At 35.9% G+C, this 26500-nt stretch overlaps 4 protein-coding genes across 4 annotated transcripts in view; 2 read left to right on the plus strand and 2 right to left on the minus strand.

Annotated features, from left to right (window-relative positions):
* LOTGIDRAFT_237987 (hypothetical protein) lies at window positions 1-4325 on the minus strand. The gene is made up of 6 exons (XM_009048685.1): window positions 4235-4325; window positions 3048-3179; window positions 2174-2314; window positions 1593-1691; window positions 976-1153; window positions 1-511 (listed from the first exon to the last, which is right to left on the minus strand). Exons 1-6 carry the CDS (start codon window positions 4280-4282, stop codon window positions 450-452), a joined length of 660 nt encoding a protein of 219 aa, XP_009046933.1. The 5' UTR covers window positions 4283-4325; the 3' UTR covers window positions 1-449.
* Window positions 4326-10968: 6643 nt separating this feature from the next.
* On the plus strand, window positions 10969-14073 carry LOTGIDRAFT_54386 (hypothetical protein; the record flags this gene model as incomplete). Its single annotated transcript, XM_009048686.1, has 3 exons — window positions 10969-11348; window positions 13371-13714; window positions 13820-14073. Coding segments are annotated over 3 exons (978 nt in total), but the record flags the coding sequence as incomplete, so codon positions are not given.
* Window positions 14074-17057: 2984 nt separating this feature from the next.
* LOTGIDRAFT_172104 (hypothetical protein) lies at window positions 17058-18074 on the plus strand (the record flags this gene model as incomplete). The annotated part of the gene is made up of 1 exon (XM_009048687.1): window positions 17058-18074. The coding sequence occupies one exon, from the start codon at window positions 17058-17060 to the stop codon at window positions 18072-18074; it is 1017 nt and encodes a 338-aa protein (XP_009046935.1).
* Window positions 18075-18490: 416 nt separating this feature from the next.
* Window positions 18491-26500, minus strand: part of LOTGIDRAFT_224870 (hypothetical protein) — a 9132-nt gene continuing 1122 nt past the window's right edge. Inside the window, exons 2-10 of the mRNA XM_009048688.1 lie at window positions 25950-26000; window positions 22717-23007; window positions 21664-21724; window positions 21135-21389; window positions 20812-20872; window positions 20351-20481; window positions 19870-20033; window positions 19332-19545; window positions 18491-19068 (exon numbers count right to left, since the gene is read on the minus strand). Of these exons, the coding sequence (XP_009046936.1) occupies window positions 18500-19068; window positions 19332-19545; window positions 19870-20033; window positions 20351-20481; window positions 20812-20872; window positions 21135-21389; window positions 21664-21724; window positions 22717-23007; window positions 25950-26000 (1797 nt within the window). The 3' untranslated portion in view covers window positions 18491-18499. The remainder of the gene's footprint in view (window positions 19069-19331; window positions 19546-19869; window positions 20034-20350; window positions 20482-20811; window positions 20873-21134; window positions 21390-21663; window positions 21725-22716; window positions 23008-25949; window positions 26001-26500) is intronic.

Raw genomic sequence — 26500 nt, forward strand, 5'->3', positions numbered from 1 at the left:
ATATCAGTTTTGAATTTTATTATCAACAAAACATTCATACAAAAGGTAAATGGTGGATACATATAAAATACAAGTATGGGTTAAAAAAAGAAAGATCTAAGGTATATATCAAATCATACAAATTTCGAATAATCCCCAATAAAATGATACCAAAATTGTTTTTGTGACAATCGAGAATACAGTTATTAAATTGTTGGTGATATATGTGATAACGTACATTCAAATTAGTTTAATCACATTTAGGCCATTATCCCGAATTTAACTTAATAAATTTCGCACATCTAATACACTATTCTCTTTTACTCATTCACATCTCATTTAAATAAAATCGTTTATCAATTGCGTAATCCTGTTCAGTAAATCGTTGGCGTTTTTATATATAGATGTTAATAGATATCAGATTGTTTTGGAATTCCTGAGTTTCTGTGTACGTGGAATTGTTTTGTAGTTTAAGCTCGCATTGTACGCCCGCTTTTGCATGGTTCACAACAGAAAGCTGCTTGAAGGGCCACTGAAAGAAACACAAACAAATAACAGTTAATGACTGTAAAATTATAACGAAAGCTTATTTTATCGAAATTAAAGTACAAATTAGACAGAAATATCTGATGTTCATCCTTCCGGATCACCTCATACCCCTGTGCTACTGGCTGTGTCAACACCTGCTTCCTTACCGATAGCGGATTTTGAAATTTTTGTAGTTAATCAAAAACTATATTAAGCCATGTATCAAAGCTTTCATTAAACTCTAGACCACACTTTCCATGCATCTGTACGGTTACTTAATTTACGTAATCTCCGTGGTTACTCGACGTAATTTCCATGGTTACTCGTCGCAATTTCCATGGTTACTCGTCATAATTTCCATGGTTAGTCGTCTGAATTTCCATGATTAATCGTCATAATTTTCATGGTTGCTGGCTGGACATACACCGCAATTTGAAAGAGTAAATGTCATTCAAAAAAAGTACTTACTTGCTCGTCGTTTGTTTCGGCTATTTTCAACGACTGGAACGTCTCGGATTACCCAATGGGAGGTGACATTTTTACAATGATCAGCAATAACATCACCACCAAACTTTCTCAAGATTTCAGGACGAATGGGTTCACTGGGGTATTCAAAAGTAAATTTCTTTGGATTCCTAACTTTTCCCTGTAATTATATAATGAAACATAATATTTTCAAAAAATATTTCATGATATGTAATATGCAATATGTAATGTGGCTTTGCTCCCAAAGACCAACACCACTAAAATATTACTATAAGATCTAGCTTACTTAGAACCTGTCAGTCAAAATGTATGTCACGCGTTTGTGAAATCCTTAACAATTAAGTGAACCAAAATTTAGCCAATGAAAAATTTGATGAAAATGAGTTAAAAAAAAATTCAAAAATTTTGATCATTCAATCATTTTCGTCAACGTAACAATAATTCAATGATGTTTTCATTTTCCATTATGTGGTGTGACATAAAAAAAAGCAACAATGAGCGAACGAGAACAAAAAAGGACAAAGGGTAAACAAACGCAAACATGCGATACTCTTTTCTTATATATCTGATACATTTAATCAAATGGTTATAATACTTACAGCATGGGAGGCCCATCTCTTCAAACCTTCATCAAATGTGTCGTCCAAAACATCGATGAAACATTTATTGGCAGTCAAATCATTAAAAGCTAACAATTTCTGAAAATAAATAGGTAATAAATCAATAGTGTTTTCTAATGGTAATTAGTAATTATAAAAGATGTGACTAGCTTAAGTATAAATTGGTGTCAGACAAGGGGACAGCCTTTCACTGTCCCTATTAACGTTTGCTATGAATGACCTTGAAAAGGTAAGATCAACGTATAGTGGAATTCTATCTATCATGGTTGGTTATAGTTCAAAGTTCAAAGGAAATACTTTATTGGTCGTCATTATTACTTGGGCGCCATGACATATCTTCTCAATCCGATTTTAGGGGACGGGGGGTCTCGAAAACCATAAAGTTTCGCTTTTCTGCTTTTTGACATATTGAATATATAATCCACCTGCATATATAATTCTGCAAACTGGGAAAAACTTTTCTAAGCCGGAATATTCCTTGTCTTTCCAAAGAACCAACTTAATGGTTAACCAATCGCTATTCCAATCCATGTATTTATTGAGCTCATAAAAATACTTACTCTTTCATAATTGTGGAGGGCATTCAGAGCATCAACTGGTCCATTCTTTTCATTGGTCACATAGATAATTTCATTTTTATAGTCAACACGAATATGTTCAGGAAGCTCGATACCATCAACATTGGCTTTGGTGTCGTATTTCTATAATTAAAAAATCATACAAATCAATAAAAATCCGTACATGCATGACAATTCCGTTAATAAAAACCTTATCAAAAATCGTGAGTAAACGTTTTATAGTCGACTCCTCCAAGGAGAAGTATCTCCATTCAGGTGTTTCGAAAAGAGTAAGCTTGGTCTGCTTCGAGTGCGACAATACAATGCAAAGTAAAATTAGGAAGGCTTCGAGGAGGGAAATCGCCATCATTTTACATTGCCGATATTCAAACTAAGCAATTAAAGGGGCAGATGCGCCATTCTTTTTGACCAATCATACTTTAGTCTCAGAAACGGGACGTTTAGCTAAGCCAATCAGTAATAGTGTTAACAGCTCATAGTCGAAATTTGGAATGTGTGTCCAGAACTATCCGCTTGAATGTTAAAATGACGACTCTTTAATTTAAGACACTCTGTGATATACAGATTAGAAATACATAAAAATAGTCAGTAAAAATAAGATATTTTTGAAGGAATTATGCGATTTTCGTACATTTCTAGTACTATTTGACTATGAAGACTATTTACATATATTCAAGACTAAAATCATCCCCCCAAAATGGCGCATCTGACCCTTTAAACAATAAGCCTGCTTTTCCTTTCAATATTCGCCTATATCAACTGTGTTATATTTCTTTGATGCAAAAAATAGTTCCATTTCTCTTCCGTAACGGTGTACAGCTCAATAAACCGGAAGTCTTGAATAATGTGGTCTTACCTCTTTGTAGAATAAGTGATTGTTGTAAGCTATAGCACCAAATGTAGTAGCTGCTGCAATAACAACTACCAAGATAACTGTAGAGGCAATGATACAGATCTTCTTGGTTGATCTACTCCTGGGAACTTCATCCTAAAACAGAAAATAATTTTTTTAAATGATGTTGGTAGTGTAGTTGCCTAGTGGGTTTCTCTGTAAATCCTACAGCATACTGTTGCAGCATTGGCCTGAGTTCAGCCAGCTCTGTAACTCGGGGGTTTATTCCTGCCTTATCTGGCAAGACTGGATTTGAACGACTTCTTGCATTTAAATCTGGGAATATCTCATCTTATCAATCGCTGTACCGCAGATTAAAAAATTGCAGTTGTTTCCAGTTGCCTTAAGCAGCATGCGTTCTCACAAAATCGAAACTGAAAGTTGACCCGAGCGCTGCGTATCGACAACGAAACCCAAACTTGCTGAATCGTAAATTATTTTCAAAAAGAACCAGAGGTTGGTAAGATTCAATAAGGTATGGATATTAATAGCATCTGCTTATAAACGTATCACGAAGATTCGCTTTTCAGATAAGGGCGAAGTTAGCTCAACGGGTAATAATTATGAAATCAATTTAACCTTTTTGGAGAACAACAAAGGCAACTCAATTTGACCTTCAAATATAAAGAAATCATTATAGAGTTAGATTTCTTGCCTTTTAAAATTTATTTTTTGACATTCAATATTGATTCACAATTAAAAAATTAGCGTTCATCGCCCTTGATTTCATAATTACCCAATTCAACTAATTAACCAGTGTTTTTAAAAATCGAAATTAACAGAATTAAAATATAGTCAATGTTCTTGATCGAACCCGAATGGAACTTAATTGTGAGGAAAATAACAGCGCCAGTTGCCACGACGACGGAAGATTAGTCCAGAGCGTGTTAAGGTCGCCAAAACGTGGTGTAAGCGTTAGAAACGCCAGACATCGTTCGGTGGTCAATACTGTCGTTAATGTTCGCAAAGACACGACGTTTGTTTTGGACAATCATGCTTCAAGTGACGTTACTTGGAACAGACCGCCAAACTTGTCCAAAACAAACGCTAGGGTTATGCGATCTGTTCTGAGAACACCAAGTGAAACACACAATTTGATGTCAAAATAATGTTTCGTTTTTTATATAAATTTTACTGAAATTTTGACCCACCTGTTCAAATACAATTGGTTTCTGCATGGTTGGTTGCGGTGGTGACATCGAGGCTAAAACTGTTAGAAGCAGACGATCTTTTTACCTCTTCAGGTATCTTGGTGTAACAACAAAATTTTCACCTTTATATACCTGCTTCAAACGGATCTAAATCTCCATTGGGCATCGCAACATCCAATGAAATATCGTTAAAATGTCAAAAACATAATTTTGGTTAAAAAAAAATAAAAACGTACAAATTATTGACAACATCTGTATTCTAATTGACGACAGGATTATTTACATGATAATTAATGCCTTGAAGACCTTCAAACTAACAAAGAACTGGATTCAGGACTAGGTCAAGGGTCAGCAACATCCGGTTCGGAAGTAACCCTACACCCCTACCTATAAACAAAATAGGTGAAAACATAAGTACATTTGGATATGTTATAACAACTTACAATGTTTCATTATGCAGCATATTAGCGCACCTTAGAGGGATTGTGAAGAGGTTTTCTGAAATTTTATGTGTATCGGGGACACTGATACCAACGATTTGCGCCATTCAAATTTTCAAATAGACGTCTGTGGTTCCTGCAATCTCACTAAAATTTTGTGACGTCACTAATATCGAATAAAACATATTTAACGATTACTGACGTCATCAAACTTAGTTTCAGTGGAATTGTAGGAACCACAGACATCTGATGGAAAATTGGAATGGTGCAAAAAAGATGCCAAAAATGTTCCCGACAAATTAGACATTTAGAAAACCTCTTTACAACAACCCATTTTAGAACTGAGGGAGCTCAATGTTCTCGAATCTAAATGGTAGGCTACAGATTTCAATTCTGGCGCAGTTCATGATAATTTTTTTTTAAACCTGGTATCCCTCTGTCAGTGATGTAATTCTGATGTAGGGGTTAAGATGAAAAGTGTCTTATTGGTCGACTGGAACAATAAACCTAGGCCTCGTGTGCTACAATCGGTGTAGTACCTCAACTACCATAGGGACTGCTTGAACAAAGTCCACCAAAGTATACAGTATAATCAAACTAAGCAATTAGCATAGTTAATCAAATAATATCTCAGAATGCAAGAGAGGCCTTCAATTTTAATTTTTGATTCCCAAATCAACTCCTACGGCCATAAATGTAGTTCTGACTGCGCTTTTACTAACAGAAGTGTCTTTTCATAATAAATTCGTTCTGACATGTAAGCATCTATTTTTGTCTCGAGCTCGAGAAAACAAAGGTAGATAATGAACGGAATTCACGCTTTGATTCAAAACAAACAGACATTAAAGTTCCACAACTTTATAATGGAATGGTGTTAGATGGATGTGGGTTAATTCAATATTTGTACATCTAATGGTAATGGACAAGTTTACCTTAGGTACAGTCCGACAAGAATTGCTTTACAGTTTTTATCACCGTATTGGTTTTTTGTTGGGTAATGTAAGACTTGCAAAAGATGAAGTATTATAAACATGCTTAAATCATTCGGATACATTAAACACAAAACATCAGATAAGGGGACCGAGCAGGGGCCACAAAATCTTCCACGGGGGCCACAGGCCATTCTTTGACTATGTAAAATGATAAAAAATTGAAAGTTTTGGGGGCGGGTGTGACCGGGTCGGACCAGCGTCTTTTTAGCGTCGTCGATATGTTCAGATGTAGATCGACTTCTTTTTGCAATTAACTAGTCCGAAACATCTTCCTCTGATAGCTATTTTGACAAGCAACTTGAAATTAACCAGGGATGTTTGATGCCACTAGTTCCTATAAATCGTCAGTTTTTCGATTAGAGCCAACCTTGAAAAGTTGTCTATCCCACGAAAGACTAACAGGAAGTACTTTACTATTTATGTCAATCAAATGACCGATAGACGTCACTCCTGTCGTAATGAAGAACAGGCTTTCCTAGTCTGGGTGTGACGTACTAGAATACGTAATTTTGTCTCATTTCTCCAGCTAAATGGCATTTTACGTCTCGCTTATCGAAGCAATTCGGGTTTGAAGTACTCGGTATTTGTATTAACTAATATCTTGTGGTTATTTTTTTCGGCAGATTATAGAATTTTGGAATCCAAATTGTTAAATGCATTGGAATTTCGGGACTAAGAATACAATATTTTTAAAAAGCTTTAGGTCACTTGTACCCGGAGAGTCCAATGTAATTTAATAATATGTTAGATTTAATACAGTCTTTTAAAAACGTAATATAAACCTTAAAAATCGGTCATCCATAACGTCAACAATAATTCTAATAACAAAGAAATTAAGATCCGGGATCAAACGCAGTATGACCTATTTAAAATAGTTCAACTAGAGATATTGTCAAATGCCTAGCCTAAGGGATTTTGCACGGAAGCAAATATATATATATATATATATATATATATATATAAACTTGATAACATTTTTTATTATCTTTTTTTTTTCGTCAAGGAGCAGCCATAGTAGGCATATAAAAAATCTAAAATCTACGTATTTTAAAAACTCGTGTTTCATTTAACTTCTAGTCCTCGGTATAAATCTCCTTACATTACAGTCGAGACCGGAAAACGCTATTGTTAATAATTAGATTGTTATAGATCTTGAAGAACTGTGGACCGTTTAACCTGGATCCATTGTTTCCTTACAATATGATTATTTGTTTTTTTCTGTTTAATTTTTAAGGCGTCATTAGCGAGATCGATTGAAAGAGTATGAATTGAGAGTCAAAATTTTTAATTTAAGTAGTAACGTATTATATACGTTTTACTTCAAGTGAGGGAATTCTTTACAATTTTATTCAACCACTGAGACTACTTATGAATTTTTTTTAAGTCCCATGTTGTTAAAGTATCAGGTAATTCTAGGTATAGAAGATGGTGACCGATTATAAGTCTTCGGAGTACTGTAATTCGAAGCATTGCACGGTGGTACAATAAGTATTTCTCAATATAAGAGAATATCCCAATTACTCTCTATTAGCCCCAGACTCCCCTTGCATCTTCCTCCTGACATTCCTCTTCGCCTCCGAATCCTCCGTATACCTGCCTCTCTTTCTCTCTCACCAATCCTCCTTTTTTCCATATACCCAGTTTCCTTCACACCCGTGCTTCATCTACTGTCCGTCCACTCTACTTTCAAATTATAATTCTCATATTCCTTTCCCTCTGATTAGTCATTACAGATCTCTCAACTCCCTGTGTATCTTCTCCCCTCTGGTTATTGTTCTTCCACTGTCCTTCATCTCTGAATTCAATATATCCATTAATCTAAGTACTTTTGATTAACATGTTGATATATCGTCATATATATATAGATTCTATTCTTTAATCATGGCACCTGGTAAGTCAACTGATGAATATATATATACTTATTGACCAAGTTTGAAATTCAAATTTATGTCCATTCTAAGAGGTATTATCCCTTTTAAGCAACGCACGACGGTTTTAAAAGTCCTGAAGTACTACAGGACGTTTAATCTAGAACTAGCTGGATCCATTGTATCATATTTTATAAAATGATCATACAATTGATGTATTGAACAGTATTTGAACAGTGAGAATATTTTGTTATTGATCATTATATTACATTATTTAAGACGTCTACATCCTGAAGGAACTAACGCCATTTGCAAGATCGTCGTGAAACCTACAACCGGATCTGCTATGAATTGTTACCGAATCTTTGTGAAATGCCAATCAATTTTAAAGATGAGCCAAGCTGAAATTTGGTGTGACTATTTGCTAATCAAATATCTCAGTAATTGCAGTAACCACAGTCGTCTAATTGAAAATTGGAATGGCGCAAATGGTTGCTTTCAATGTCCCCGATACACATAAAAATATTTTAGAAAACCTCTTTACAATCTCTTTAAGGTACTCTACTGTAGTTCTAGTCGTTTTGCAACGTACAACCGGCCTTAATATTCATTTTAAACTCATTATCAACTCCATTCAATAGTTCTCTATGATCGTAAAAAATCTAATTTCAATGATAAAATCCAAACTTAAGCTCTATTCCTTAGGGACTTATTTACAAACAGATTCACAATGACTTCTTTGTATAACATTATTCTGTTGTCTATTACAATTATAATTACAATTACGTAGAAAACTGATAATTAGATAATCGTTTTTGTCCACAGTATTTATTGTCAAACCGTGTACATCTATGGTGAACAATCTTATTCTGTTTTTGTCCACGTGTAGTTTGATAAAGCATTTCAATAACGTTCTGGTTACATAAACTTTAAATTGCATCAATTATTTTAGCCCCAATCATCCACTCCGATATCTTCGTCGCAGTCTTATTGAAATTATACCAAACTTTCGTTCCGTTTTTGTTTTTTATTAGTTTTTATTTTCAATATAGCCACTTCAGTAAGGGTCTAACGACAGCCCTCTTGAACGTTTGTCATATTATACTTTTGACTTAAATCGATGGGGTCTGCTTTAGCCAATTAAATTTGTACTCTCTCCAGCACTGGTATTTTGTGACGCAGTGTAGTATCAGGTTAGGTCAAAGGGTTAATTTAATTGTCGTTAGACCCCAGCTGAAGTGGCTATATTAAGAATAAAAGCTAAAGAAAACGGAACGAAAGTTTGGTCTATTTTTAATTAGACTGTCTTCGTCTGACAGAAGTAGTCTGATTGTAAGAGACTCTTGGCATTGATCATTCGTGATTTTACGCATCCATTTGCAGTTAGGTCAACCGGAATAATGAGAAAAAATCAAGGTTGTTTGAATTAACATGTCAGTAAATAACATCGCTATACGAGTTCGTTAGCACGTTAACTCTAAATCACCAAACCGCACTAACCGGAAGTAATTGTCGGATTCAGATGAAGCTAATATTATGAATTATACATTTTTATACACCGGGGCGTTAGTATTGTAGTTGATGAATAAGCGATGTATAAGGGAATTATAGATTTTAGCATCTTCACAAAGTCAGGCTATTACGAACTGGGTCTTATACTTTGGCATTATTAGGCACGTTCTTGAACATCAAAACTCAAGTTCACAACGCAGACAATAACTAGTATTTAACAAACAACCATATTGTTTACAATCTTTCTGTCAAGTACTTTATCGCTTTTTGCTTAATAGTATACTTCCGGTTCAACCGGATGTAGTGTGTCAGCGGCTAGTTTAGGACACCAACTCGATTTTTTTTCAATAGAATCAATCATTGCTCAAGTCATGGGCAAAAAATCAGACAACTCTTCCAAAATCATTGCCAACGTGGAAGTCGTCCTAGATCTTACGAAGTATGAAGCATAGACAGTTTCATCAAGGATTACCCTGGAAACCTATTACTAATACAAGGGCAATAACTCACAAATAATATTAAAATATTCTCAACATAAAACTGACAAAATGATTCACTATTCAGCACACTAAACAGACTTTTATTGTATAACAGAAGTTCGAAAAGGCAGTGATTTGATTGGATTGTACGCTAATGATAAAAGGCATTCAAAGCGTACAGCATGGCCTTCGATTTGTTTTTGTAGAGTTAGTAGGAAGAATAGCAAATTGTTATTGAAATATAGAATATTAAATGAATGGAATTATACTTTACAATTAACTTCATTATACCGAGTGAATAAGAAACGACCAAGGAAGCTCACAGCTTATATACGTGTACAATGACAATCTTCTTGCTGACATATCCTTTATCAATTATATCTCTATCAATGGCGGCGCTAGTGGGGTTGCACCCCCATTTGTAACCCCATACATTTTTTAAAAATAACATTGTATACGTTTTTCTCCAAAATATGTGTCAAAATGCACCAAATCAATTCAAATGTTCGAAACGTTCCCAAACCGCTCCATGAGAAGCTTGCTAATTTTTCGCCTCCACAGAGTTGCTGCATTTGGCGTTCAGTCTCAACAGTTGTCCATTGAGTCAGTTTGCGTTCTATTTTTACCCCCAGTCTCGAGAGGCTGGCGCTGCCAGCCCGCCACAATATCTCTGTATGTTGCTGATTGGATAAAAGCTTTCAAAACTTTGAATCAATAGCTAGAGAATAAATCACGCTCAGAGGAATTATAAATCCCGACATGGTGGGCGGAAGCGAGAATCTTCCAGACTCTCCGGAAATGGCGTTCATTGCAGGAACCGATCAAAGTCCACGTTCATGTTAGATGATATGACATATAACTGGTGTCTAACTGTGACTAAGATTATTAATGGAAGGCATTGACGCCTTTGATTCTTTTACCATTTTGCATTCAATAGTGTTGGAATCTTGTGAAGACAATTATTAACAGAAAGGAACGGAATTTAGTTCACCTTTTGGAATGCGGAATTGCCAGTGGATGACTTTACGTATTGTGGTCCTTGATTGTGTGCGCACGAATATGAAAATGAGCCAGTAGATTCTTCGTGTACATGTATTGTATTAAACCATTAATCTAATAGAATACCCATGCGTAGGTAATAAAATAAGTTATACGTGAAACATTTCCTCAATGCAAAAAAAACATTATCAGCTATGTGAAGTCACAGAGTTGACCGACTCAGTACAGAGTGACAGTAGGTGTTTTGGAAGTATCATGGATACAGTGAAAAACAATACATAAAAGACTACATTAGTGAAGGAAACAATTTTCTGAGACGACCACTGCTATAGGATGGCGAATTGACAAAATTGGTATCGAAGTATGATGGATAACGTAACACATGAAAATACGACTTTAGAGAACGGAACATTATTTTCTGGGACGATCACTACAATAGGTTGGCGAGGAATTCTATTAGGGTTTGGTTTATATTGCGTAGTTTTCATCACTATTGCTGGAAATGTGTTGGTATTAATAGCATTCTATAAGGAAAAGAAACTTCGAACAGTTTTCAATTTGTACATAGTTAACTTGGCGATCACTGACATCGGAGTCGCCGCTACTGCTATGAGTTTTTATATTATAGATAATATCCTCGGATATTGGCCATTTGGTGAATTTTTATGTGGTTTCTGGATATTTTGTGATTACGGTATGACTTTCGCATCAGTTTTTACGTTGATAGTGATCTCAATAGATAGATTTTGGTCCGTGTCTTGGAGCGTACATTATCGAACACACCACAAAGCTAAGAAATCATATATTTCTATTGCTGTAGTATGGTAAGTACATCGAACGCATCCCTGACAAGAATTTTTTAAAATTTTGGTATTTCAAAGTCGTTCAATAGTTATATCTTTATATCGCCAATAGATTGCAATAGCCTTGCAAAAATGGGGTCAAAATATTATACCCTATGCCTTAATAGGCCTACTTGTTTAAGGGATTGTAAAGAGATTTTCTAGCCTTTTTATGTGTATCGGGGGCACCATTGACTTCTATTTAGGACATTCCAACTCTTCGTCCAATTCCTGTCGTTCCTGAAATTTCAGAAAGAGTTAACAGGAAATGACGTAGCTCCCGCAACAGAATTCGTAACCGCATTCACATTTTGCTTCAATTTTTTATTCAGAAATGCCGCCATCTTTTAAGGGGAGATAACACAACATATATCATCACGTTATTGTGGTCTGGAGGTATGATGGTTACGAATTCTCTTACGTCATTTTCGGTTAACCGTTTTTGGAATTGCAGAAGCCCCGGGCATTGGACGAAGAATTGGAATGTCACAAATAGAAGTCAAAGGTGTCCCTGATATACATAAAAAAAGGCTACAAAACCTCTTTACGATGCCTTTGATAATCCTGGAAACAGTTTTATCAGTCACTTGATCCGATAGATAAATGACAATTATGTGGCGCGTCTGCTTGGATACACTTTGAAGACGTCCATTTCAATTAAGATATGTTTTAGAAATATAATTGAAGTTCTATTAGAGCTTTAATGTGGGATACTTAATTATTAAAATGCCAATTAGAATTTCTGAATTAAAATCATCGCTTCGATTCCGCTTGTCGATTTGAATTAACCCTATAAGTACTTTACTTGTAGACGTCAATAGCTAAAACATTCCCGTTTCATAAATCTCTCACAGGCAGTCTGTCCTAATTCAATGAAAAATATATTTTGTACACACGAGTCAACAGCTCATGTAGAATTCATTCGGAATCTTTTCCTTGAAGGGACAAATTGGCAATGTTGTGGAGAGGGTGGGATGTGTGAGTCAAGTCTTGAATATATATAAATAGTCTTCAGAAGCACTAGAAACGTACGAAAATCGCATAATTCCTTCAAAGATATATTCCAAACTAGAATTTTTTCTTTATTTCTTTACTATTTATGGCAGTGTATTAAGAACAGATAATTCTAGACACACGTGGATTTGATTGTCCTCCCCTCCCCTCTCACTCTCTCACCCAAGGCCCAGAATACAATTTTTTATGTTGTAACGTGCATTATTTTATTGTAAAAATGTAATAATATAAGAATAAAGCCCCCCCCCCCCCCCTCCGCTTTAAAATGGATTCCTAAAACAATTCAGTTTGCCTCTCCCAATCCAATCCCAAGTTCTCCTTCCAACTGTCTTCAGTGCCATTGAATACAACCACTATTGCTGAAAAGCTTGAATTATTATGCTTATTGCAAAACTACTTGGTAAAAAACAAAACATATGAAAGGCTGTTTGAACTTTACAATAACTTGAAGTTTTCAACATCTTAAAATCGATGGTATAATAGATATTAATGGAAACGTGTTTATGTAAGGAAGGTCATTTGCGATAATCGGAGATAAACACATCCTACGGGAGAATAGTTTCAGCGATCTGTGATAATTTCTTCCATTGGTTTCAATGGATTTAAAGGTCATCTTGTGCCAATTTTTTTTTTTGTGGTATTCTTTTCGTGCATCATTCTTATCTTATTTTTATTAAAAAAACATATAGTAATTTATTCCCGGTTGGTTCCTTAAAATAAGAGTGTGTTTAAGTTTCTTATACATTGTATACGGGAATTGTCACTAAATATTTTTCCCATTGTCCAATGAAATACAGGTTTTGTTAATATTGTGAAGTCCATTTTTTTATCATGAGTGTCAATAGAGAGAGAGAGGGTATAGCCATTGTTTTGTCAGCCTTTCGTTCGTTTTATTTTATTTTGACTATAGCCACTTCAGTTAGGGTCTAAAGACAGTCCTTTTGAACGCTATAAAAACAGTTCCTCATCCAATATCTTGTATCTTTTCAGGTCTGTAATGATAGTTTTATGGCTGCCAGCTTGTGTAACAGACAGAATCAAACACCAGAGGCCAGGAATGTGTATCTGGGAACCATCACTCAACTCAGAATTTGTCATTTTCATTGCTGCTATTGGACATCATGGTTCTTGCTTTGTGCTTCTGTTCTGTTATGTTCAAGTTTTTACGTTTGTGAGAAGACGAGCCAAAGTAGGTGCAATCGGAGCTCCGAAATCCAAGATGGCGGCAGAAGAAATATCGGTAACGGGTGCTACTCTCTTTGCAAGAAAACAAAAACCAGCGACCTTGAACTCTATCAGAGAATCTGGAGCCGACGACGATTTATCTTCGGATGGTGCAAGCGCAAGGATACAGGCCATCCAAACGACATCTAAAGCATCGAATGAGTTATCGACCCGAGCCAAACCAACATCGAAAATAGCGGCGAGTCATTCGGAAGAGGCGTCGACCATAAAACGTGAAAAGAAAGTCTTTGTAACGTTATCGTACATTCTAGTAGGGTACGTTATTTGCTGGGTACCGTTTCATGTTGTGTTCGACATCAGTGCCGTAAAACCCGACGCCGTACCCCATGTTGTGTACACCATAACATTTTGGATGACGTATCTGAATTCCACAATCAATCCTTTCTTATATAATTTTAGTAGTCCAGATTTCCGAGAGGCCTTCCGTAAAATTCTTTGTCGGAAATGTAAATAGAATTGCATGTGCTAAAATCGAACGAATAATTCCTGAGCTGCATTATGGCTCGAATGAGGGACAGGGAAAGGCGCTTTTTCTTTCCTTAAAGGCAGCTGTATGTAGCCCACCTCCACTCCGGGTTCTTCAGCCGCAACTGTAGATCTGGATAACATGCGTCCTAATTGTACGCGTAGCTAAGTTTACATAGCATAAATATGCCTTACTTTTTTTGCAACGATTATGGACATTCCGTATCCATGTATATCAATATCATTTTGCCAATCCATAAATATATTTGTTTTAATATAATTTATAATTAACCAGAGTTCAACTTCAATTTGCTCAACATTTGCGAGTGTTTTGATCTCACGTGGTAATTTGCTTTCCATCTGGTACTATATCTTCAATAAACAACATAAGTCTATCTATTGTTAAAGAGAAAATTGTTAAAGAATCGTGCTAAATGGAAGCTTTTTATGACTGATTGAAAGCTTTTGTAAATTTTTACGAGAAGATTATAATCGCTTTTCCTGGATTAAACTTTTATTTTTAATTTTTGAGTTGAAAGAAGAAAACTGGAGTAAAATTTGGTTAATTTGATGAGCAGTGATCAGGATTAAAAAATTAACCGGGATTAAAAATGATAAATTCTTTTATTTATGTTTTGATAAGATAGAAGCTTAAATTTATTGCTTTTTCTTGCCCCTGATTGGCTTAGTAAGGATATTTTACCGCTATCTTTGCGTCGATTCAAAAACTGTTCTAATTTGTAAGACAAAGTTGTTTTAGTGGACATTGACCAACTGTTCAATTTTTACTTTTATTTTGATCGGGATGCTTAAGAGATTTTCTTGCCAATTCTTCGGATTGAGGTTAAAACTAACATATAATCCACTCGCAGCATTTTCCAATGTAATCCCTGTAGTTGTTCAAGCGATAAAAAGATGGTCATTGTCGCTGTCCTGAGAAAATTTCCCTTATTGTACACTGCATACACCGTTTTCATTAGCCCATTCAAGTGCGTAAGGAGGACGTAAAACTCCATTTATTTCTTTTTATTTACCGTGTTCCAATTGTTCAACATGTTGATACAGAATCGATATTTTTCTATCACCAGTTACTTTAAAAGAATATTGTATGCTATTGATTATTTTGTGTGAAAGTGAAGTCTATTTTATTTTCCAGATTGCATATTGCTAGTTTACAGTGAAAATATTTAATGTACTTAAATCGATAATAGAAATTTATTTTGTTGTAATTAATAAACAATGGATTTAAGTCTGCAGTATCTATTATTCTGTCAAATCTTATCTAATGGAATTCTTCATCATAGATCGATTAAAAGATGAGTTATATTCTCAGACTGGAACTATAGTAGCCTATATGTTCATCTTACCTAGTGTCATAAAAAAAATTGAATACAACAAAATCCCTGCCTAAAGCCGCGAATAGACGAGGTACGGTGTCCGTTGCGGTGTCCGTTGCGGTGTCCGTTGCGGAGTAATCGATACACACTAAAATAGAAGAAGTGAACACACGAAGTGCGGACACGATTTGTTACGTCTATTTTCTACTGTATCGATCATCCTGCACCGTACATCGCACCTCGTCTTTTATCAGCTTAAGTTAATAAAACTAAGTAAATAAAAATCCGTACATGAGAGATAATTCCGTCAATCAAATAATTCGTCCAAAAATGGCAAAATATATAGTAAAGGCAATATACTAGTGGAATCCTCTGAAGAGAAGGACCCTCAGGTGTTTCGAAAAGAGTAAGCATGATCTGTAGATGGTAGACCCTACCTGTACTCATGCAAAAATGTAAACCTATTGAAAAAAATCAATTTCAATGGAGGTAATGTCAAAATAAGATTATTAATTTTTCAAATTTCAAGGGACGCAACTCTTGCCAACAACATGATAAAAGGGACGTAACCTACACTGTTAATTTCTTTGACGACATCTTATGTTCATATTATCAATCTGCATTTTGTCGTTTCTTTGCCAAATCACTTATGATAAAAGTAACATTTGGCCAGGACTTGTGTAAAAACATCACACAAATTAACCACATATTTCGGGTAAATAAACCACAAATTACAGTCAATTTAGAAGATATTTTTGAAAAAATGGCGATTGATAATCTTATCAAGGGCGAACAAATGAACGCAATTTGACAAAATGAACAAAAACAACATAAACGTTACAGCAAATTTAGAAAAAAGGTTTTAAAACAACACAAAAATTACGGTAAAATATCTCAATAAGTTAATCAAGGACACAAAAAAAGGCAATAAATTTAAGCTTATATCTTATCAAAACATACATAATAGTTTTTATAATTTTTAATCCCGATTAATTTCTTAATCCTGATCACTGCTCATCAAATTAACCAAATTTTACTCCAGTTTTCTTCTTTCAACTAAAAAATTAAAAATAAAAGTTTAATCATGGAAAAGCGATTATAATCTTCTCGTAAAATTTTGCAAAAGTTGGCAATCAGTCATAAAAAGCTACTAATTTGTATGCCATTGTTGAACTACATATAAATGGAAACGAAAACTTGGAATTTTCATACCAACATTTGAATTCAGCTTGCAAACAGCTACTTAGTTTCAAAACACTTTCAGACAAATATTGCGAATTATCAAACAGTGTCCTGATCATTAACATTCACCTAAGGTATGTATTTGATCCCCGTGGATTTTTTGCCCAACACCAAATAATTTTGCAATCATACCATTTCACAGAGCAGCATTACCGAGACGACCTCTTCGGTAACGAGCAACTCCACGTCTTTGTTACTTCCTCACTGGCATAAATGAATGAATATATCTGCCGTATTGGCTTGTGAAGATCCCCTGGTGTAACACGACTTTGTCGCATACCAGGAAGGATGTGCTTACTTAACCGGTCCGGAACATGCCACCGCACTGCTCATCCCTAATTTCAAACTCAGCATAGCTAGTTCAATGTAGGTTTAAATGTCATTGACAATGGAATATTTTGACTATTTCAGAATAATCATGGAAATTTTGGGATACTGGAAATCTTGTTTCGATGTTGACCAATCTGATTACTCATCTGATGACGAAAGAAGATCTGACATACCACAACAAAAAAGGCGAGCTTCCCAGGAGACGTTTTCAAGAACATCTAAAAGCAGAACAGCATCAAGGTACATTTCCGCCGATCACTCACCCAGGAGTTTAACAAATAGTCTTTCAACATCTAACACAAGCATGACAAAGAGAATTTCAAGAACATCGAAGACGAGCACATCCACTAGCCGAACATTGGACATTTCAAGAACGCCAACCACCATCGGAAGTCGCAAGAAGCTGTCTCTAAGTGAAATAAAAGAAACATGGTATGATTACTCTGATACCAGTGATTGGTCTGATGATTCCATGGTCTCTGACCCATCTTCTTCATCGTTTTCATCATCATCATCATCATCATCGTTGTCGTCGTTGTCTTCGACGTCTTCATCACCTCCAACGTCGGTTACAAGTGGTTATTGCGAAGGCTCTGATTCTAGCTCCAAATACAACTTTGATAGAATGAGTCATTCTGATGACTCCAGTGACTCGCATGCACCTGCCACTCGAGAACGGCTTGGTCGTGATACCAAAGACTACTATTACTACCCTGTTCGTGTAACTTTTCACTCCCAGAACTCGATTGACAGTGCCCTGGACAACTCCAGCAGGTCTTCGATATACTCAAACGATAATCAATATGCCTACATATCGACAAACACCAGGGACGACTTTTCCAAACCTGTGAGACAAAGTACTGGATTTGGATACAATAGATGGTACAAACAATCGAACGCTGAAAACAAAAATACGAAAAATAGCAATACAGAAGGAAAACCACAACAAAGTGTAAAACAATCGAAAGCAGACAATATTTCAGTTAAAGGGAGACAATTAAAGGTTTACCAACCATCAAGAGGTTTTGGCTACAATCGCTGGTATCAACCAAATCTATCTGTAGCCGCGAATTAAAAATGTATATAATATTTATTATTTATGAATAGTGCTAATAAATTGTAAATATGATACAATTAAATTTATGTCTTTTTAGTCACAGTCTGATACACAATGGGACCATCGTAACTGATTTTATGCATTGGACTAATTGCACCAGAAGCGGTTCTTTAAACTGAGCATATAAGTATGAGTTCCAACATCCTATACGAAATCTCCATACAGAGACTCCGATGTTCCCTGCTGGCAAGAGTGCACAGGCGTTTAACTATTGAATTCATCCCGATGCCGATATCACAGTGAAACGAGTCGTACCTAACCACAGAGGTCAACTGTAGACGTCTTACGTTAAGGCCTTTGAAGTCAACGATGCTTTCACCCATTTTGCAGTGCTTCCTGGCATACACCAGACTTGTTGTAAAAAAGCAAGACTATTTCTTTACTCACGACACTATTGCCATCTTTATTGCCAATAAAATTATGAAAAACAAGAATGAATTATGAAATAATATGACAGCTGAGTTCTTAGAATTATTATGTATCACTTTTGAATCGGGATCATCAGAGGAAAGTTTTGTTTGATCACAGTTATCGCCCTTTAATTCTTTTGAACAAATACAAATATAATTGTCAGTATAAGATTTGCACACACTCCCTTCTGGACAGGGATGACTGGCACAAATATTTTTCTTTTCTTTTTCAAATTGGCAGAGTTTACCTGTCCAATTGTCAGTGCACGAACACGACACCTTTTTAGCTTTTCCCACAACACATTGTCCGCCATTTTGGCAGTGTACTCCATAACATGGATTTCGCGGAGTCTCACACCGATATCCAGTGTAATTTGCCAGGCATGCGCAGCCTGCATTAAAAAATCCTCTTTTATGACATTTGCCGCCATTAAAACATTGAATTCCTAAACAAGGGTCAAAAATTAAATCACAGTTTATTCCAGCAAACCCGTCAGCACAAACACAATGATATCCATTTACTCTGTCACGACATGAACCTCCTGAAAAACATGACACAATTATTTTGAAAACCCTAAGAAAATATATAGGTACTTTGCCAAAAGGGTGTTCTATGAGAGTCATAACTATTGCTCAAAGGTAACTCGATTCGCATTGCTAATTGAATCTGTAGACTTTGCTTAGAATGTCAGGTTCAGATTTGACAAGAAATTCCACCAATCAAGTTCTAAGATGGATTAATGGCTTTTCTATCAATATATAACGGCTTCAAGCAGGAATCAAGCAGAAAATCTCGCCCCCTCACCATTTTTGCAAGGATTTGAAGCACATTCGTTCTTCTCAATTTCACAAAAGTGACCATGGTAGCCTGGTAAACACGAACATGCCCACTTTTTCTTTAACCTCATACAAGTTCCATTATTCTTGCAAGCCATTTCACCACATGTTGGGTTGACGTTTTGACATCTCTCGCCTGAATAACCTTTCGTACATCTACAGACTCGTTTGGTGCCGACCTCCTAAAAAATCGAAATGAATGGATGAATTAGACAAGGAAGACAACTCATCCGCCAATCCTTGAAAGCTTCACCCTAGGTGGATGGGTTCGAATAATTGTCACCTTGGCATTGATTGGACGAAACCAAATCCCATAATTTACTAAATGATCGCCGAAATAATTAAATCATGTAGACCAGGACAACAGGACTTCAATTGAAGTAGGCCGTATATACATGAACGAGGAATATTGCAAGTGTAATGTACAGGTGTCCCGATGCCAATTTGCTGACAATTGATTTTGCAATTTCCTCAAAGCAGGTAATGGAGTTAAGTTAGTAACGTACCTCACATAGTCCATCATTTAAACAAAACCCTGTATAACAATATTCTTTTTCACAGTTATCTCCCATGAATCCTGCTCTACAATTACAGGTGTAATTTTTGGTGTCGTCAGGAACGCACTCGGCCCCATTAAAACAAGGGGAATAACTTTCACAATAGTCGTTGTCTGAAAAGAAGTGGAGAGCTTCTTTATAATAAGTTTTGAAGGTCTGTTTGAAGGGGCAAAACTGAGCATAGGCTTTAAATAAAGCTGCTTTCAAAAGGGTAAACCAACTACTGCTCTGGCATTCTGAGGTCTCGTTACAGTGGCGTTGGTTAAAGAGAAAAACGGGGGCGGCACAACTTTAATGTTGAAGGGCCCGAACAACACCACGTTTTTGTCCAAAATAATCCCGACAGATTTCCAAAAAACATGTTGACTTTGAAGGAGATTGGGTTACATAGGGCTCCAGAGATCGACTGCTGCAACTTGCTTATACTTACATATATTACAGTAGGATCCACTCCAACCGTCATTACAGATACACTGCCATGCTGTCTTGCAATACCCCCGTAAACATTTGACATCAGTCACACACTCCTGGCAGTCTCGACCCCTCCAGCCACTCTGACAACTGAAAAAGTTAGGACATAACACTGAAGGCTTATTGGCCTGGACATGTATCACTGTAGGACATAGAAAACATCGTTCATTCCGTTTGGGTATAATGGCCAATTCTATATTCGAACAGTGATATACCGTATAATTGCGAATGAAATGCGCAATCATTTACTCAATGAATAATGCACACCCATTCTGGTGTAGGTTCGGAAACGTTTGGCAATATAATTTGGCGATTCTGGAATGTGTTTTAACCAACATTTATCACAGAAAACATGGCGTGAGATCGGCAGGAACTGGTAAATATAGAAGCAAAAAAATAAAACGATAGAACGATACTTACATGCAATTCAATGGCTTATCACAAAACCCATTGGACTTTAGGCAACTTTTTGGGCACTGCACTGAAAATATTAAAAGTTTTCCATTTAATGTAAGAGGATAAGTTCGAAATAACATAGTATTATCAAATGTCTATAAAACTGGAAGTACTCGTTTAGCAGGGTGGGGCTGGGATAACAGAACCACACCCCCTGCTCCTATTTCCTCCTCCCCCGGAAATGTTAATGCCATTATGGAAAGGATGGAGCGAAACAAAAACTGAAATATTGAATCAAACTGTTAGCAAAAATGTGCAAATATAAGCAAATGTGCAAATATAATCACCTTTATCACAAAGTTCTCCTTGCCAACCCTGTGAACATACTTTCACACCACCCTGAGTACATCGATAGTGTCCAAACTGATCGTCACGCTCCTTACACCACTTGTCACACCCTAGACCGTGATAGTTCTCGTCACACGTCACGCGGTAACTAAACTCTAACCGTGACGTGCGGGTAAGGCGTTCATCTTCCACCCATAATGGCGATGGTTTTAATCTTTTGGCACGACTAGCTCTCAAGATGATATGTCTGGTATCTGAAAATAGATTGGAGTTAATGCCAATGAATATACAGTATAATTATAAAATTAAACAGGCTTAAACTCTATCTAACCGGGTGTCCGATTTTGATTCTATAAAGGATGAAGCTTCAAAACATTATGTCCACGGAGCAAGAAGCTCTTTTTGACTTGTGCAATGCATATGCGTAGGTCATAGATTTCTGATAGTGCAACAGACATAGCGTGAACAAGACGTGCCCGGTCTATACATTTATAGGGGTATAAGATAAATACAAAGATAAAGTCATACCGGAAGTGCTTTTATTTCGATGTTGATCATGCCAGGCGTCCAGTATGAAGGCAAAATTACCCTACAAAACATACATAAGAAAGTATAAAAATACCAGTACATATTTAGATGGGTCGAATCTCCAGAACAAAATACGGAATTTGAGGTCGCAGAGTAGTGCGGTTCCTATAATTCCCGAAATACCTGTCCACAACATGGCGACATTATGACATGGCGCAAATGACATTCAAAACTAAATGGTTTTCGCGATAGTGACGTCTTCATCTAGAACAGTTTTTCTAGAATTACGGGAAACGAATAGAAGGTATAAGGTACTCCCGTATAAATACAAACGGTTAGAAAACCAATTTAGATCCCTTTCAGAGATCTCAGAGGCTCGTAAAACAGTTATTCAATTGTGTAGTTCTTAGCAAAAATTAATTGCCTTAAGTTAATTAATTAGAAATTAATAATGATTGTGCAAGCATAGTCCTATTAATTGTATGTTCGTTTGTGATTGATTGGTAATTAGTATGAGAATTCAGTATTTTTTACGCTGTTCCCACCATATACCCAACGTTAGCGAATTCCCCATCGTTACATAATACGTGCCGATATAATGGTTTAGATACTTTAGATAAATTTGATCAATGAACTTAAAGGGGTTGTAAAAAAAGTTTGTTAGCTTTTAATGTGTATCAAGGCAATTTATGGCTTTTATTATTAGCTAAATTCCAATTTTCCATCAGATATCTGTGGTTCCTGTAATTATAGAAATGTTTAATCTTATAGGACCTTACAACGTAAGCTGCTAACAATATCTACTGACCTTTGCGATACCTATGAACGCTTCGAGGAAGCAACCTATAGACGCCTAACTGATAATTTTGCAAAGGGGGCAAAAAGATGTGTACCCTATAACCTACAAATTTTAGAAAACCTCTTTGAAATCCCTTTTAAAGGATCATCCAGATAGATATTTTACCCCTAAGTCAGATTCAACTTTTTACAACCAAAAATTTGACTAACTACCGAATACTATTAATGCCATTATAACTAACGACGACTACTTACCGGCCACGAGAAACTGAATGGTATCGCAACAGAAAATGCAGGTTCTGCTCCGATTCCAATTCCTATATTATTGGCACCAACTATCTGGGTTTTAGTTTCACCAAAGGTACAGGCCGGGTAAACAGGAACAGGTTTCTGATAGTGCAACAGACATAGCGTGAAAAACGTCCGACAGGTGGCAGTGCAGGCATCGTCCACTTCCGGTCCTGCACAACATCTCCCACTGACAGTTCGGCCATGTTTGTTGAATAACGATCTGATTTTAACCTCGAATACTCCACTGTTAGATACCTGAAAGAAATTAAAGGGGCATTATCACACCTGTTTTCCCTTAAATATCGTTTTAGGATATCTCAAGATAAGTTTCACTGTAAAGAGTCCGCTAATATGGATATTTCTATATTTGTTTGCGAACCCTTTCCCACTGTCCTGTTCCCCTTTAAAGATTTAGCTTTATCTTCAAAGATCTCCTTATATCAAAACTATCCATGAGCGAAAAACAAATCACATATGGCTTGAGCAAACACTAACATCAAGTCACATATTGCTTGGAGTTATAGGACCTTGTCGTAAAATTACAGACACCGTAATTCACTTTTACACTTTTACACAGTCAAGATGAAGACAGGTGATTTTCAAGACTAAGTATTCTCATTGAAGAGTAATCACACATCAGATCTTTATTTCATCTCGTTTAAAGATGAATTAAAACTGGCGGCAACTTGTTTTGATTTGAAGATAAATTAAATTGAATCCCGTGTTACTCATTAGACCTCTTTTATATATAGCAGAGAGGTGTATCTTAACTATATAGACCTCTATTGTATATAGCAGAGAAGTGTATCTCCACTATATAGACCTCTATTATATATAGCAGAGAAGTGTATCTCCACTATATAGACCTCTATTATATATAGTAAAGAAGTGTATCTTAACTATATAGACCTCTATTATATATAGCAGAGAAGTCTGTCTCCACTGTATAGACCTCTATTATATATAGCAGATAAGTGTATCTTAACTATATAGGCCTCTATTATATATAGCAGAGAAGTGTCTCTTCACTATATAGACCTCTATTGTATATAGCAGAGAAGTGTATCTTCACTATGTAGACCTCTATTATATAATAGCAGAGAAGTGTATCTTCACTATATAGACCTCTATTATATAGAGCAGAGACGTGTATCTTATTTCATTATTATAAACCTCTATTATATATAGCAGATAAGTGTATCTTCACTATATAGACCTCTATATTGCAAAGAAATGGCCCGAGGGGTTGGGGGTCAAAAATTACCAACCTAATACGCCACTGGAAATCTCAAATTGTGAGAGTCGATATTCTCACCTATACCCTGTATAATTCTAAAGACCATCTTCTTTATAAAACAGAAGCCACACATTACTCAAGATATGTTTATCGTTTACTGTTTAAAAAAAAATACCTTGAATCGATTTAGAAAGGAATTTTTAGATTAAACATTGATCAATTCCAGATTGGAAAGCATGTCGAACACGTGAGTGTATTTGAAGCTGCAAAGTTTCTCTTTCAAAATCAAACAGAAAGGTCAAGGGTTAATGTAATTCCCGGATGACTGAAATATGTGGTTTATATCATGCCGAATGCAACACGTGTTCATGTTAGGACAACAAATAGCAGTTGGTATTTCAGCCATGTTCCCAAAAGAACACATCAAAATTTTGATCGGAAATAAAATGTTAGCAAAGAAAATAAATCAAATTGAACATGTGCTCCTGCGTTTGAAATCAAGAACTTTATCTTGTAAATCTCTGATGTAATAATTGATGTATTCCAAAGCTGAAATCCAGAGTACCTAATTGTGACCTACGCCAGTGCTTCTTTAAGAGAGCATATCTCTTATAAAACCTTATACTAATAAATTGTCATACACAGACACATTCTTAAGCAAAAGTTTTCATCTACTATGGAAGGCGACTGCGGCCATTACTACTCTCGCCTTTACGCCTACGAGAAAACGAGTAAAAGGGCGAGCATTAGATAGTAGTAATGACCGCAGTCGGCTTTCATAATCTACTCGACGATCATTGTCTGAGGTGACTTTTTATCAATTATTTCCAATTTAAAACTGTTTGCATCGCAATTTGCGAATCAAAATAACAACTTTTGCGACCTTATGATATGCTAAAATTAATATTTATCACGACGATCTGCGAATCAAATTAAATAGAATAATTTCATGAAAATTTTGCCAAATCTATTAAACTCTGCGGTCTCTATAAATTTTAACGACCTTAGCTAGATCCATTATATCTTATCTTTTAATATAATTATGTCATTATTACATGTATTACTTTAGACGTAATCGACGAGATCGATCTAGGGTTTACTAAAGGAACATTTTGAATTTCTTCCAAATTTCTATCGCTAAATTGCAATATATAAGTGTTTTAATTTACAAAGAAACGTTTTATATACGTTTTACCCAAGGGAGGGAATTCTGTGCAATTTTATCTGACCACTGAGGCTACTTATGAAAATATCATAAATATCAAAAATTTACAGAAAAATGTTCGAATCGTTAAGAAAGATTACAGACGCCTATATTAAGTCTTCGGAGTACTGTAATTCGAAGCATTACACGGAGGTACATGATGTACCTCTCAAATCGAGAGAATACCCACCGCTAACTGACTTAAACCTTATTCCTCACTCTCTACTCATTTTGTTCTGTCAAATCCACCACATGCTCAACCTATGTCTCTCTCCTTCTAACTGTCTCTCTCTAAACACTCTGTCTCATCTCATCTTCGTTCCTCATCCATTCCCTTCCTCTGGACTTCACCATCTTCTTGAGTTTCCGCTCTTCCCCTCTGACTTCTCAACATTTACTCTCTACCCCGGCCTTTTTCGTTTATCCCGTCTCTCTTCTACACTTCTCAGTGTACCAAATTTCCTATTGCCCCTACCTCCATTTCTTCCATCGTCTCTACTCCAAGCGTGTCTTCTTCCATCACCTCTATTCCCCTTTCCTTTATCTCAACCATCCGATATCTTCTCTCTGTTCGTCCTCCCTCTCTACTTCAGGGTTCCATTTCATAATCACTTTTGCGACCCAAAATTCATCACGCCAAACTTCGAATCAAAGTATTTTTTAATTATGATGTCAATGATATTCGGTAAATTAAGAATTACCTACATATTATTATGTACGAAGACAGCACTAATGTAATAAGTCATAAATTCTTACCTCTCCCGCATAAACAAATAACACACATATCCATAAATATACTTCCGACATCTGTAATGAAAACAGATTAGTAAAATTCCACAAATATATTTCAACTGAAGATTAAATGGAAATATTATGAAGAAAATGTCATTTTACATTCAGGATCAATTACTTCAATCATTGAACCAATGAAAACATTTGTTTTTGTCACGTGAATATTTACATCACGTCGTCTGCTACAGGTGAAGCGCACGTGCACATGTTTATGAATGAAGACTAATAAAAACTAAAAAGCGACCAATCAGAGTGAAGAAAAGGAGAAGTTTGTTTGGGAGGGGCGTAAAATTTCAAGATGAATTTTTAATGACAATAAATAAAAATAGTCTTTGACAAGAAGAAATATACAAAGAATAAAACAAACAGAACTGGAGAGATTAATTCGCAACTTTAGTTTTAATATCCATCAAAAACCTATACAACCACCATACGAAATATCGTATTAGCACAGTGGTTCCCAACCTTTCTCAGCCTTGACACCACTGGAGCAATCACGTGGACCTTTCACCCCC

This window comes from Lottia gigantea, assembly GCF_000327385.1.
Source record: "Lottia gigantea unplaced genomic scaffold LOTGIsca_127, whole genome shotgun sequence".
Classification (NCBI taxonomy): domain Eukaryota; kingdom Metazoa; phylum Mollusca; class Gastropoda; family Lottiidae; genus Lottia; species Lottia gigantea.

Coding starts and splice junctions, on each gene's coding strand:
- LOTGIDRAFT_237987 (XM_009048685.1), bottom strand. CDS start 4,282: ATGTCACCACCGCAACCAACCATGCAGAAACCAATTGTATTTGAACAG. Junction 3,180..4,234: donor AACCAATTGTATTTGAACAG/GTGGGTCAAAAT, acceptor TTTCTGTTTTAG/GATGAAGTTCCCAGGAGTAG. Junction 512..975: donor CCGAAACAAACGACGAGCAA/GTAAGTACTTTT, acceptor TGTTTCTTTCAG/TGGCCCTTCAAGCAGCTTTC.